Source organism: Sciurus vulgaris, assembly GCF_902686455.1.
Source record: "Sciurus vulgaris genome assembly, chromosome: 14".
NCBI classification, from domain to species: Eukaryota; Metazoa; Chordata; class Mammalia; order Rodentia; family Sciuridae; genus Sciurus; species Sciurus vulgaris.
The window spans coordinates 30758732-30773619 of NC_136475.1; the positions used below are offsets into that span (position 1 = coordinate 30758732).

Here is a 14888-nt window from a genome sequence, read left to right on the forward strand (position 1 = left end):
AAACTCGATATTCTCCTGTCTCAACCTCCCAGGTCTCTGGCATTACAAGTGCATACCACCTCGCCTGGCAGGAAAAGAAATCTTTAAAAAGTGTACTTTTAAAAGTCCATGGCACCCAAGGATGGGTGAGGGGAAAGAGGAAAAGCATTGTTTCTTAATTTCTTCAAATATCAATTGTCATTCCTTAAGCTGTAAACTCAGCAAGGAAGGACAGTCTGTTGTCCAGTTTTTTTTTTTTTGTTTTGTTTTGTTTTTTTAGTAAGCTGAATATTTTTTTTATTTATTTTATTGTAAACAAATGGGATACATGTTGCCTCTCTGTTTGTACATGGCGCAAAGGCATACCATTTGTGTAATCATAAGTCCACATACAATAATGTTGTTTGATTCATTCTGTTATTTTTTCCCCTTCCCCCCACCCCTCCCATCCCTCTTTACCCTCTATACAGTACTTTCTTCCTCCATACTTGCCCCCCTCCCTAACCCTAACTCTAACCCTAACACTAACCCTTCCCTCCCCCCCATTATGTGTCATCCTCCACTTATTAGCGATATCATTCGTCCCTTGTCTTTTTGAGATTGGCTTATCTCACTTAGCATGATATTCTCCAATTTCATCCATTTGCCTGCAAATGCCATAATTTTGTCATTCTTTATGGCTGAGTAATATTCCATTGTGTATATATACCACAGTTTCTTTATCCACTCGTCAATTGAAGGGCATCTAGGTTGGTTCCATAGTCTGGCTATTGTGAATTGAGCAGCTATGAACATTGATGTGGCTGTATCTCTGTAGTATGCTGATTTTAGATCCTTTGGGTATAGGCCAAGGAGTGGGATAGCTGGGTGTTGTCCAGTTTTAATACCAGTGCCTGGCACAGAGCAAGTGCTCAATAAACATTTGTTGAAGTAAATAAAAGAAGCAAGCAGGGCTGGGTCTTTAGCTCAGTGGTAGAGTGCTCCCTTGCATGTGTGAGGCACTGGGTTCGATCCTCAGCACCACATCATAAAAAAAAAAAAAATGAATACAAAAGATATCGTGTCCATCTACAACTAAAAAAAAAGAGGCAAGCAGATTTGAGAATGTTTGACTAAGATGAGCTATTCTGTTGGACTAAAACAATTCTTTTCAAATGTTTGTTTTTAAGCAATAGAGTCTTTTTTTTTTTTTTTCCCCAAGTGACATCTTACCCAGAATATGAGATTGATTTCAATCAGTGCCACTCGTGGAAGTACTTACTGGAGCCTCACACCATGTACTCCCCACAAGCCCTCAGCAGCCCTCTTCCATTAGGGAGCATGACACTGTGAGAGGGTTTGAAAACCCCTACCAGGCACAGCAATAGCATGCCCTAGAATCCCAGCTACTCAAGAGGCTTGAAGCAGGAAGACGGAGTTCCAGGCCAACTTGGGTAATTTATCAGGACTCCATCTTAAAAGAGCCAGGTGTGGTGGTGCATGCCTATAATCCCAGTAACTCGGGAGGCTGAGGCAGGAGAATCACAAATTTGAATCTGCAACTCAGCAAGACCCTATCTCAAAATAAAAAATTTTAAAAAGGCAAGGGATGTAGCTTAATGTCAGAACACTCCTAGTTCAATCCCCACTACAGGGTGTTGGGGGTAGATCTCAAAAATGAAACAAAACCATCCCTCCAAACCCCCGAAATTAAAAATCCCTGGCTTAAGACCCAGGCCAGAGGTAAAATATAAAATATCTGAAAAGAAGGTTGAGTTCAAATCTTGCCTGAGAGTTTGTATTCATTGTGGCTGAAGATTTTGAAAAGGAGCAACACAGAGTTATATTTTAGAGTCATAACTTGGCAGCCTTTTGCATAAAGCAGCTGGAGGAGTTACAACAGTGAAGCCAGCTGACACTGCTCTCAACCAAGAGAGGAGATAGGACCAAAATGTCTGTAGATTTATTTATTTATTTTTGTGATACTAAGAATTAAACCCAGAGCCTCGTACTTGCTAGGCAAGTGCTCTCCCACTGAGCTTACCTTGACCACCCCCCCTTTTTTTGGGGGGGACACGATCTCTTTGAATTGCTGAAGCTGGCTTCAAACTTGTGATCCTCCTGCCTCAGCCTCCCAAGTTGCTGAGATTACAAGCATGATTATAGGTGTGCACCACTGCGTCCAGTTTTATTTTTGTTTTTTGCAGTACTGGGGATTGAAACCAGGGTCTCACCAGGATAGGCAAGTGTTTTACCACTGAGCTGCATCTCCAGCCCTTCTGTGGATTTTTAAATTAAACTTTTATTTGAAAAATGTTTGAAACATGTATACATTTTTAAAAATCCCAATACTATTTTAAAAATAATACAAAGTAGAAAAAATAAATAAAATACATCTTCCTCACTCCCAATTCCATTTCCTGAGGAAAACAATGAGACAGTTTAATTCAGTAATGTATCAAAATATCACACTAGTTTATGAGACAATGGCTGAATTTTTCAGAATTGTGCATGTCAGTTGTTAAACACTGCTTTAATTAAAAATTAAATGACATAAATTTACAACTAAGTAAATTATATTAAGGCAAAGGTGATAAACATTCAAAACTCATCACTTCCTGATCATTTTAGTGCATATTGCTGTTATCTCTTGAGGTCATTTACATGTAGAGCATCTGTATGGTAAAAATGCTGTACATTGAGTGCTACTGCACATCTCTTCCCAACTCTGTTCAGTGATGTCACGTTTGAAACTCCATGCTGGGAGTATCACACAACGGAAATAGGCTAACATCGCAAATCAGTGCTGGTTTTCTTTCGGGCAGCTTTTGTTAAACATTTACCAGCATGCCACTGTTCTGTTGCATAGTCTTACCAACTTTTCCCCTTTGATTATGTCTGTATGTACATGTCCCTGACTATGAAGTAGCTATTTGAAGAAGGTATCGTGGGCCACAAAGAATAAAAATCATCTTCCTATTTCTGCAGTCTCCCACAGGACAATATTGGAAGAATTAGCTCTAGCCCCTTTAGGGAAAACATTTATGTTCCCTCTTATTTCTTCGCAGCCCAGGGGTAAGCACTTGGCCTAACTCAAACAAATGGAATGCTCCCAAATGGACTTTGAATCTTGGAGTACACACAAGACCCAGGGAGAGTTCCTGATATCTTCACTGCACTTGCAGCCTCTGAAGTGTGGGTGGTGCCAGCAGGAAATTCTCACAAACAAGTTCCTATGGCATGAATTCAGGGTGGCCTTGGCATAATCTCAGCCATATGTTCCTGTTGTCTAGCCTGCCTTGGTTCTCACTGCTTATCTGGGGAAAGTACAAGATGAGCCCAAACATTTTGTAGTGTTTGAAAGTAAAAGGGAAAAATGCTCAAAAATGATAGAGATAAATCAAAAGGAGACAGAAGCAAGCTCAAAGGGATGTCCACTGATCAAATCTGGGACAAACGGCAACATCAAAATAGTAGCAATAACCCAACATAGTGGGGCATGCTTATAATCCCAGCTACTGTGAGGCTGAGGCACAAGGATGGCAAGTTTGAAGCCAGCCTAGGCAACTTGGTGAAATGCTGCCTAAAAATAAAAAAATAAAAAGGGCTGGGGGTGTCAGTGGTAGAGCTCACCCAGGTTCAATCCCCAGTATTGCACACATGCATATGCGCATGCATGCACACACACACACACACACACACACACACACAAAATCAATGGATTCAACCCATTGATTGAAACAGGAATCTATACTGGTATAAATAAATATATGTAAATAAATATATGGAGTAATCTCTTCTTTACAGTAGAATGCCAACTGATAGATGTAAATACAATAATAAAAATAGATTACCATTAGGCAATTATTACAGTACATGATAATGTACCAGTGGGTAGAGGTTCAATAGAGAATAGGATATTAGGATAGTTTCAGGATGTTTCCCCTGAGAATACTTATTATTTACAAAGATAAAAATTGTGACTTATAGTGGAAGAAGCTGGCAGACACCATCTTGACCAAGATTATCATCAGTGGTAGGATGGGTTGACATCATGTCTCCTGATATGATACACTGAGAAGAACACAGCATAATTTTTGTGTGCATAATATTCCAGCTGTGAATTTAAAAGTCTAGACCCAAGGACACACCAGACAGTCCCAGGTTGAGGAACATCCTACAGAATCAAAGACTATGCTCTAAAACTGTCAAGGTAATGAAAGACAGGATAAGAATAAGAAAATGTTCTGTACTGAAACTGATTAACGAGACATGATAAATAAATATAATGCATGATCCTGAATTTGGACTTGGACTGGAAAGGAAAAGGAGATATTGCACATTTGGTGAAGTTTGAATGGGGTCTGTGAATTGTATGGTGGTGTTGTTTCAAGGTTAATTTCCTGATTGGTAAGGTTGCATGAAACTTACAGAACATTGTACTTATTTAGGAGGAAATACATGCTGAAATAATTAGGACTAAAATAGCATCATGTTTGCAATTTGCTCTCAAGTTGATCAGGAAAAAATGGTAATGATATGAGTATGAATAAATGTTAACAATTGCAGAATCTGGCCTAAGGAGACAAGAGTTCTTTGTATTCTTCCATTTTTTCTGTAAATTGGAAAAATTTCAAAATAAATTAACTTTTAAAAATAAAGGTAAGAGCCAGGTGCAGTGGAGCACAACTGCAATCTCAGTTACTTGGGAGGATGAGGCAGGAGGATCACAAGTTCTAGGCCAGGCTCTGCAATGTAGCAAGACCCTGTTTGAAAATTAAAAATAAAAAGGGATAGGGATGGGGGTGTGGCTCAGTAAAGGAGCACTTGCCTAGCATCAGCAAAGCCCTGGGTCCATATGCAGTACCCCAAAAAAAGGAGGAGAAAAGAAAGGGCTAAGAACTCTTTCAGAAGGAACTGTTCCTCTCAGCCCCTAAACATGCTTAAATCCCTCTTATTCTAAACAAAGAAAAACTAAAAACAAAATAATGAAGTCAGCCACCACTTACTATTGCCACTTCCTCCCTGCTGGACACCAGGATGTAGCTGAAACATGGCCAGGGGCCAGGTCAGTGTCAGGAAGCCTCTGTTTGAGACTGGCTCTGCTAATCCCTCACGTGTGACTTTGGCCAAAACATTTCATCTCTCTGAGCTTCGGTTTCCTCATTTTTAAGATGGGAACAATAGTATCTCTCTTCCAGAGTTATCATGGTGGTACATGCCTGTAATCCCAGCCATTTGGGAGGCTGAGGCAGGAGGATTGCAAGTTTGAGGACAGCCTCAGCAATTTAGCAAGGCCCTAAGCAACTTAGTAGCACCTTGTCTGAAAATGAAAAACACAAAAATGGCTGGGGATGTGGCTCAGTGATAAAGCATTCCTGCATTTAGCTTCCAGTACCACCAAAAAAGAAAAAAGAAAGAAACCATATGAAAGCAAGTTGTAAACTCTTAGGTCTTCTCCAACTGCTAACTACAAGTGATTCTTCACATTAACTCCCAGTGACACAGGAATATTGCTTTCAAAGCTTTCTAAAATGCATCCTCTCCTCAGAGTTCTACCTGCTCACTGCAGGACTGCACACAGCTGGTCACAGATGCAGGCGGTTGATCTGACCTCCTTTTCTCAACCTTGCCTGGCTCTTCTGTCTGCCTGTCCAGAACAGCTGTTCATTCCGTTCTTTTCCTGGTCCTTTCCCTCTTCACCTACTTGCTCTTTTTGGACTCTCTTATTTGCCTCCATCCCTGGCAACCTCCATTATTATACTGATGACATCCCCCTCATACCTTCAGTGTTCACTTCTCTCAGTTACTCTATGTTCACTGAGAAATTCCCAGAGGCATTTCAAATATATCTTGGGCAAAATGAAATGATTCCTTTCTTACTTGCTTTGCTTCTTCTGTTCTCTTCCTTATTGAAAACACCCACTCGTTGGATGCAGTGATGCATGCCTATAATCTCAGCTACCCATTAGGCCGAGACAGGAGAATTACAAGTTCGAGGCCATCCTGGATAACTTAGGGAGAACCTGTCTCAAAATAAAATTTAAAAAAAACGGCATGGAATGTAGCTCAGTGACAGAGCACTTGCCTAGAATGTGCAAGTACCTGGGTTCTTTCTAGTATCAAAATGAATAAATAAAGAAAATATTCCCTCTACGTACTTTACCTAGAACACTACAAGTCATTCATTCATTATTATTATTACTATTACTATTTGCTAGAAACTTCTTTTGTGTGCCAATACTGCCCCAGGTATTTTGCATTCTTGATTTGCTTTATTCCTTCAAAGAACCCTAAGAAGTCGAGAAGTTGATCCTACTTTTTTTTTTTTTTTTGTACAAGGATTGAACTCAGGGGCACTTGACCACTGAGCTACTTCCCCAGTCCTATTCTGTATTTTATTTAGAGAAAGGGTCTAACTGAGTTGCTTAGCACCTCGATTTTGCTGAAGCTAGCTTTGAACTCTAGATCTTCCTGTCTCACCCGCCCCAGAGGCTGGGATTACAGGTGTGTGCCACGGTGCCCGGCTTGATCCTTTGCTAGCGAAGCAATAAACATTCTTTTTCCTTTTTCTCAAAACCATGTCCTTATTATTGGATTGACATCAGGGACAAGGGACAAGCTTTTGGAAACAACAGCACCTGTATTCCACATTACATCAACATAAGCCAAGTCTAGAAAGTAGACTCTTAGTGAAACATTAGCTCAGGTTTTACATTTATGTGAAAGGAAAAAAAATTCTCAGAGGGCTTAATTACATAATAGTAAATGTATAATTTAAGTGATACTTATAATATCTTCCAAAGTGGTGGTTTTGTCTTCATTGTTCACCATTCCTGCTACTATTAGTACCTCTCCTTATCTCCCCCCATTCAGATTCAGTTGTAAAGCAAGCAGACACCATTCTTTTTTTTTTTTTTTTTTCTACATCCACAACGCTTTTTATTTTTGGAGACAGGGTCTGGCTCAGTTGCCCAGGTTGATTTTTTTTTTAATTTTAATTTATTTTTATTGTAAACAAATGGGATACATGTTGTTTCTGTTTGTACATGGAGTAACAGCATATCATTTTTGTAATCATACATTTACATAGGGTAATGACGTTTGATTCATTCTTTTTTCCTTCCCCCCCACCCCTCCCACCCCTCTTTTCCCTCTATACAGTCCCTCCTTCCTCCATTATTGCCCCCCTCCCACCCCCTATTATGTGTTATCATCTGCTTATCAGTGAGATCATTCCCCTTCGGATTTTTGAGATTGGCTTATCTCACTTAGCATGATATTCTCCAATTTCATCCATTTGCCTGCAAATGCCATAATTTTATTATTCTTTATAGCTGAGTAATATTCCATTGTATATATATATACCACAGTTTCTTTATCCATTCATCAATTGAAGGACATCTAGGTTGGTTCCACACTCTGGCTATGGTGAATTGAGCAGCTATGAACATTGATGTGGCTGTATCTCTGTAGTATGCTCATTTTAAGTCCTTTGGGTAGAGGCCGAGGAGTGAGATGGCTGGGTAAAATGGTGGGTCCATTCCATGTTTTCTAAGGAATCTCCACACTGCTTTCCAGAGTGACTGCACTAATTTGCAGCCCCACCAGCAATGTATGAGTGTACCTTTTTCCCACATCCTCGCCAACACCTGTTGTTGCTTGTATTCTTGATAATTGCCATTCTAATTGGGGTGAGATGAAATCTTAGTGTAGTTCTGATTTGCATTTCTCTTATTACTAAAGATGGTGAACATTTTTTCATATGTTTGTTGATTACTTGTAGATCTTCTTCTGTGAAGCGTCTGTTCATATCCTTAGCCCATTTGTTGATTGTGTTATTTGTATTCTTCATGTAGAGTTTTTTGAGTTCTTTATAAATTCTGGAAATTAGTGCTCTATCTGAAGTATGATTGGCAAAGATTTTCTCCCACTCTGTAGGCTCTCTTCGCATTGCTGATAGTTTCCTTTGCTGAGAGAAAGCTATTTAGTTTGAATCTATCCCAGTTGTTGATTCTTGCTTTTATTTCTTGTGCTATGGGAGTCCTGTTAAGGAAGTCTGATCCTAAGCCAACAAGGCAGTCACCATTCTTATTACTGTAAATCATCTTAATACCTACCTGTTACAATGACTCATTTGCTTTTATTACTGTCATTACTAAAGGGAACAGAAAAAAAACAAACAAACAGAATTTTAACATAGATAGCAGATCTGGAATACATAGCTTCATTTCCCCCACAAAATCAGTCTTATTCTGTAACTATAGTTAAATAACTAACTGTAGTTCCAGTTATTCAAAAGTCTGAGGCAGGAGGATGGTCTGAGCCTAGAAGTTTGAGACCAGTCCAGGAAGCACAGCAAGACCATCTGTAATACCTTGGGCTGTTTGTCACTAATATATTTTGTTTTCTTCATCACAACTTTCCGACAGCTCTGCGACTCCACCGACTTTCACTGAGTGATGTCCCAGAGCCAACGGTGCATAGATGCCCAATAAAATAAATCTACCAGGTAAAGACTCCGCTTCCTCCGTGCCAGAAACATAAAATGCGATAGTGCTGCAGCCACTGCTGCAGGGACAAAAATCCCCCAGACTTATTTCTGATGTCCTATTAGGATCCTTGGGTTATTTCCAAGTGTTACGAATCACTGGAATCTAAATTCTGTGCCCATCTTTACATCGCTCAACTTTTCTTAGCAACGTGGTGTTCCAAATTGTATAGATACACCATAATTCGTTGTTCATTTCCCTACCGATGAGAATTTAGCCTTAGATTCTATTTACTGGGTTCTTGGGGGCACTTCTGCTGTTAGGCATCTCGCTGGCAATGTACTTTCTTGTGCATTCTTCCACCGAACTGTGAGCTCCTCTAGAGAAGAGTCAGTGTTTTCATACTCACCTTTGTATCCTCTTAACCTATCTCGCACACTTGGTCTGGGGTATATGTTTACCAAACTTGAGTGTAATAATTGACTCGCCCGCGTTGTGTTCTGGACTCTAGTGTTGGGAAGCGGAGTGAGGAGAAAGCCATGCCCCTTTGGGCGGTTCTGGCCTCAGAGAGCCCGGAACTTTTGTTTAAAGGATCGTTGTTTCTCAGGGAGGATTTTGGATGTAAAGCGTGCCCCGCACAAGCATGGGTGCCGCGCACCGGAAGTAGAGGATTATTTTTCGGGGTCAGTTCTTCCGCGGGGCGGAAAAGGCATGTCTGCATGTTTCCCGACCATTTCCAGACTCTTTCCCTTAGAGGACCCCATGAGTAAGCTGTGGCGGCGCGGGAGCACCCCAGGGGCTATGGAGGCTCCTGAGCCAGGTAAGCACTGGCCGATCAAACTTAGACCTTCTTGGAAAAGAAGTTCTTTACGCTTCTTGGAGCGTCTGAGTACTTTGCCACAGGTGGGAGAAGAAAGGCGGTGCTGTCGTTATGGTAACAGCTAGTACCGCTGGAAGAGTGGGTCCCTCTTGTGAGTATTAGGTTATTCAGGGTTTCCTCTGCCACAGTTTGGCCGAACACCGTTGACAGGCTCTTCTTCTGCAGGGGAAGCGCTGGAGTTGAGCTTAGTGGGTACCCATGGCCACGGAGTGCACAAGAAAAAGCACAAGAAGCACAAGAAAAAGCACAAGAAGAAACACCATCAGGAAGAGGAGGCCGGGCCTACACAGCCATCTCCTGCCAAGCCCCAGCTCAAACTCAAAATCAAGCTGGGCGGGCAGGTCCTAGGCACCAAGAGGTGAGGCCAAGAGGTTCTGGAGTTTTCTTGGGGAACTTTAGGAGCAGGCGAAGGTAGAAGCTGGCTGGGCTTTCTAAAAGACAGAGAAAACACTGTGATTTCAGGTACCAGGTTTAGGCAGCAAGAATCCAATGATACAAGGAAAGCTGTAGTGTATCTACTGAGCAGGAGATATTTGATCACTTTACAGGATAGTGTTGTCTCTCTGCAGTGTGCCTACCTTCACTGTGATCCCTGAGGGTCCTCGCTCACCCTCTCCCCTCATGGTTGTGGATAATGAAGAGGAACCTATGGAAGGAGTTCCCTTGGAGCAATACCGAGCCTGGCTGGGTGAGCAGGATCTGGAGGTGGGGAAACTGGGTTTTTCATTATACCTAAGGGAAGGGGGTTAGTTCTGAAGTAGGTGAGAATATTTAATGTCCTAGAATTAACTTGGCTAAACAGGGGCCCCTATCTGAACAATTCTACTTATATCTCTCCAACTTTCCTTCCCAGATGAAGACAGTAATCTGTCTCCCTCCCCACTTCGGGACCTGTCAGGGGGATTAGGGGGCCAGGAGGAAGAGGAGGAACAGAGGTGGCTGGATGCCCTGGAGAAGGGGGAACTGGATGATAATGGAGACCTCAAGAAGGAGATCAATGAGCGGTTGCTCACAGCTCGACAAGTAAGCTAATTTCATTCTTTATTCACTCACCAAATGTATATTGTATTGGAACCTGTAGTGTCCCAAGCACTTCACTGGCAATGGGGACATCAGTGGGAGAGAAAAAACTATTCTGATTCTGTTCTCATGGAGCCGATAGTCTAGGGTGTGTGTGTTCCGAGGGGGGCTAAGTAAATAACTGCAAAATGCTCTATGACAAGAAAAAGAGGTAATGAAAATAGAAAGTGGCAAAGAGACAACATTAGGTAAAGTGGTCAGGGAAGGCCTCTTTGAAGAGATAACATTTACAATACCAGAGGAACTTTTCAGACAAAGGGGCCAGTAGGTGCAAAGCCCTGAGACTGAATTTACCTAGCAGGGTAAAGAAGAAGAAAAAAAGTGGCTAAACCACTGATCGGTTGTATGTAGAGAAATAACATTTGATGTGCATTTTAATAGACTACTTTGGCTTCTATGTGGAAAACTAATCTTAAGTGATAGAAGCAGGGAGACCAGTTAGGATACTAAGAAATGGTGGTGATTTGAATCAAGATTAAAGTGGAAATAGAGAAATCAGATGCATGCCGGATATATTTTGGAAATAGATATTTGGTGAAAAATGGAATCATGAGTAACCCTGAATTCTTGGCTTGAACACTTATTCAATTGATGCCATCTATTGAGATAAAAATATTAAAAACAACAAAAACCTCCTGAAGAGTGGCAGAGAGTTTTGGTACACAGGGCAGGCAGGTAATATTACTAATGTTCTTTTTCCCTCGAGAGTTGAGAGTTGAGGATCTGAACGTGAATATCAGACTTGGGAGGAGGCAGGATTAAGGACCCGAGAAGAAAATGCTCATTAATCCCCCTTGTCCTAAGACCTGCACTCCTTCAGATCCTATGTTTGTTCCACGTTCCCCTCTGCCCCTTCCCTCGACCTGGAGGACCTCTCAACTCCCTCATGCTCCATTTTCAGACGCCACTCCTTCTTTCTCCCCAGCGAGCTCTTCTCCAGAAGGCGCGGAGTCAGCCTTCCCCGATGATGCCGCTGCCTGTCGCAGGGGGCTGCCCGGCCCCTGCCCTCACCGAGGAGATGTTGCTAAAGCGCGAGGAGCGAGCGCGCAAGCGGCGACTGCAGGCAGCGAGGCGAGCGGAAGAGCACAAGAACCAGACAATCGAGCGCCTCACCAAGACTGCGGCTCCCAGCGGGCGGGGAGGTCGGGGGGCCGCGCGGGGCGAGCGGCGGGGAGGGCGGGCAGCAGCCCCGGCCCCCATGGTGCGCTACAGCAGCGGGGCACAGGGTTCCACTCTGTCCTTCCCACCTGGTGTCCCCGCCCCCGCGGCTGTGTCTCAGCGTCCAGCTCCAACAGGCCCCCCGCCGCGCTGCTCTGTCCCGGGCTGCCCTCACCCGCGCCGGTACGCCTGTTCCCGCACGGGCCAGGCGCTCTGCAGCCTTCAGTGTTACCGCATCAACCTGCAGATGCGGCTGGGAGGGCCCGAGGGCCCTGGATCCCCCCTTTTGGCTACTTAACACCGTTACCAAACCTGGACTCCGCTCTCTCCCACGCCCGGTTTTCAGTGTCTTCCCTACCCTATTAAATTTCATCCAGTGCCTCAGTTTGTACGGACATTGGGGAGTGGTATATGGGCAGACCAATCTCCGGTACACACATCTTGCCCTTTCTGGGCTTGGAAACCACCGCAAGGAGATCCGCGGGTCCAAGCTTGGACTTGGGCAGACCTTCAGAACCTCGCCTCTTCCAGCCGGATTACCTGTGGTGGTTCGGCTTTTGGCGTCATCCCGAAAACCTGGCTCAGGCCAATCAGCAGGAACTTTGTTCTTCTGGGCGGCATTTATTGGTTGATAAGTCAAAGCCTGTTCTGTTGTGCATATTGGCTATTGTCGCTGTCAGTCAGGGCCCTGGTCGAACCTTCCCCCACTCTTTGTCTGTGCAAGCTCTTGTTGTCTGGGAGAGCGGCGGAGTCGCTGCTAGGGATTGGTTACAGCGAGAAATCGCTGATGTGCTCCTATTGGCCCGTCCATCGAAGGGCGATGCTGATTGGTTGGATAGGTCAACCTGGGTCCTAGTTGGTGGAGCTCTCCCCGGATGGAAGCTCCGGCCGCGGAGTGATGGTGGCGGCAGCGAACATGGGCCGGGCAGGGACCATGGCGGTGGCAGCAGAGGTGGCAGGGGCGGGGCAGCTGGTGGTAGAGGAGGCTGTGGTGTTCAGGGGTCTGTAGGTGGAGGCATGGCTCGGGCCAGCAGCGGGAACGGCAGCGAGGAGGCCTGGGGGGCACTTCAGGCGCCGCAACAGCAGGTATCCCAACAGCTCCAAAAATCTATCGCGACAGCCATTTATTTCTCTTTCACCTTTCCTGCCCCTTCCTATTGGTGAGGGGGGTGGTGGGGGACGAGCTCACCGAGCCGAAGGTACTGTGAAGTTCCTAAACATGTCCCACTCTTTGTCTAAACTTTGTAACGTAGACGCAGTTGACTTAAACTGCAGCCTCATAGACCCCATCCCGTGGCTGCAGTGAAAGCTTTCAGTGGCTCTCCAGTGACCAGAGGCATAGTGAGGCCCCAGGGAGACTCTCTTTGTCTTGAAACAGTTATTCGTGATGTTTTTCTATGTGCCTATTGTCACAACAGAGTCCGGCAGCGTCTTCTCTTGAGGGAGCAATCTGGAGAAGAGCTGGAACCCAGACTCGCGCCCTGGATGCCATCCTTTATCATCCACAGCAATCCCATCTGGTTGGGAGCACTGCTCTGAGTCTCACACTGCCCCTCCTCTACCCTAGGGAGCCTGAGTCCCAGGGGTGGAAAGATTCAGCTTGGGGGTGGGGGGTGGGGGGTGGCAGGCCGTGAGAGATGATGAAGGTATTTTAGCTTTGGAAATGGTCTTAAATTTCTACTCTTTTCTGAGACAGATAGCTCAGACTGGCTTCTCACTTCTGCCAAAACACTCCCTTAACAGAAAGCACCCTGTAGGGCCAAGCTTGAGTATAAGAGAAGTCTCCAGTATTCAGAAATCTTCCTCTTTGTTGTTAACACTTTTGTGTTTATATCTAGACTGCACCAATTTCTTGCTATTCCAAATTCTTTTTCACATTGATAGCCTTTTAGATATTTGAACACTTCCCCCAGCATCCCTCTCTCCTCCCATCTTTCCAAGCTGAACTTGGCTCATGGGTGGAATTGTGTATATGTGCATGAAGGAGGTGGGGGTGGACCGTGCCTGGAGCTAGAATCTTCCTTAGTTAAAGTGCCTCCTTGCCCCCAGCTTCGAGAGCTGTGCCCAGGAGTGAACAACCAGCCCTACCTCTGTGAGAGTGGTCATTGCTGCGGGGAGACTGGCTGCTGCACCTACTACTATGAACTCTGGTGTGAGTCTCCATAAGGGCTATTCTCAGGTCCCTCTGCCCACCCTCCCTTGGACCCTGGAATGCCAGCCTTAAGGACCCTTCCCTGAATGGGAGGTATCTAAGACACTCCTTCCTTGCCTCCTGCAGGGTTCTGGCTGCTCTGGACTGTCCTCATCCTCTTTAGCTGCTGTTGCGCCTTCCGCCACCGACGAGCTAAACTCCGGCTGCAACAACAGCAGCGGCAGCGTGAGATCAACTTGTTGGCCTACCATGGGGCATGCCACGGGGCTGGCCCTGTCCCTGCCAGTTCACTGCTTGACCTTCGTGAGTGACTTGAGGCTCTGGGCCCACTACCAGTGGCCCTTCCCAAATCAGGACCCAGAATCATCCCATATTTCCTTTTGTACACATTTCAAAGCACCCTTTTCCCAAATGTGAGATCACTTCTCCATGCCTGGTTGCCTTCAACCATGCTATTCTCTTCCCTGCAGGCCTTCTCAGCGCCTTCAAACCCCCAGCCTATGAGGATGTGGTTCACCGCCCAGGCACACCACCACCTCCTTATACTATGGCCCCAGGCCACCCCTTAACTGCTTCCAGTGAATGCACCTGCTGTTCCTCTGCATCCAACTGCCCTGCCCACTGCGAGGGGACAAATGTGGAAGGTGTTTCCTCCCACCAGAGTGTCCCCCCTCATCAGGAAAGTGAGCCTGGGGCAGGGGTCAGCCCAGCCCACACACCCCCCTCTTGCCGCTATCGTCGCCTGACTGGTGACTCGGGTATCGAGCTCTGCCCTTGTCCTGATTCCAGTGAGGGTGAGCCAATCAAGGAGGTGAGGGCTAGTGCCATCCCATCAGATCTGGAGGACCACTCCCCTTGTACACTGCCCCCAGATCCCATTCCACAGGTCTCTCCCATGGGTCTGGCTTCCAGTGAAGGGGACATCCCATGAGTAGTTTCAGGAGGGTGGGTGAGCCACTGGCCACCACAAACAGCCCTGGCCTTGATTCCTCCTTGGTTCCTCCCTGCCCTCCTAGAATCTGCCTGAAAGGGCTGGAGCCCTGAGGAGAGGGGCAGTACTGGGGGACTGTGCTAGCTTTGCCCACCCCAAAACATACACAGGAGCCTTCGATCTCATTAAAGAGATGTGAACCAGCTGCTTGTGGATTTGGGTGGACTAGAACTCAAT

The 14888-nt window shown here is 45.2% G+C and overlaps 2 protein-coding genes across 3 annotated transcripts; both read left to right on the plus strand.

The window, feature by feature from the left end:
• The first annotated feature begins 8878 nt into the window (after positions 1-8878).
• On the plus strand, positions 8879-11949 carry INO80B (INO80 complex subunit B). Its single transcript, XM_079110434.1, has 5 exons — positions 8879-9270; positions 9496-9688; positions 9900-10018; positions 10184-10353; positions 11336-11949. Exons 1-5 carry the CDS (start codon positions 9162-9164, stop codon positions 11864-11866), a joined length of 1122 nt encoding a protein of 373 aa, XP_078966560.1. The 5' UTR covers positions 8879-9161; the 3' UTR covers positions 11867-11949.
• A 466-nt stretch (positions 11950-12415) lies between these two features.
• On the plus strand, positions 12416-14854 carry WBP1 (WW domain binding protein 1). Of its 2 annotated transcripts, XM_079110419.1 has the most exons (5): positions 12416-12654; positions 12987-13088; positions 13618-13720; positions 13847-14023; positions 14191-14854. In XM_079110419.1, exons 1-5 carry the CDS (start codon positions 12586-12588, stop codon positions 14649-14651), a joined length of 912 nt encoding a protein of 303 aa, XP_078966545.1. In that variant the 5' UTR covers positions 12416-12585; the 3' UTR covers positions 14652-14854. The 2 variants fall into 2 exon arrangements, with proteins under 2 accessions (XP_078966545.1, XP_078966546.1); XM_079110420.1 differs by lacking the exon at positions 12987-13088.
• The last annotated feature ends 34 nt before the right edge of the window (positions 14855-14888 follow it).

Excerpts from the sequence above, each read along its gene's own strand:
- INO80B (XM_079110434.1), top strand. The coding sequence starts at position 9,162 with ATGTCTGCATGTTTCCCGACCATTTCCAGACTCTTTCCCTTAGAGGAC. Across the intron at positions 9,271-9,495 it reads TATGGAGGCTCCTGAGCCAG|GGGAAGCGCTGGAGTTGAGC; the intron begins GTAAGCACTGGC and ends CTTCTTCTGCAG. Across the intron at positions 10,354-11,335 it reads GGTTGCTCACAGCTCGACAA|CGAGCTCTTCTCCAGAAGGC; the intron begins GTAAGCTAATTT and ends CTTTCTCCCCAG.
- WBP1 (XM_079110419.1), top strand. The coding sequence starts at position 12,586 with ATGGCTCGGGCCAGCAGCGGGAACGGCAGCGAGGAGGCCTGGGGGGCA. Across the intron at positions 12,655-12,986 it reads TTCAGGCGCCGCAACAGCAG|AGTCCGGCAGCGTCTTCTCT; the intron begins GTATCCCAACAG and ends TTGTCACAACAG. Across the intron at positions 14,024-14,190 it reads CAGTTCACTGCTTGACCTTC|GCCTTCTCAGCGCCTTCAAA; the intron begins GTGAGTGACTTG and ends TCTTCCCTGCAG.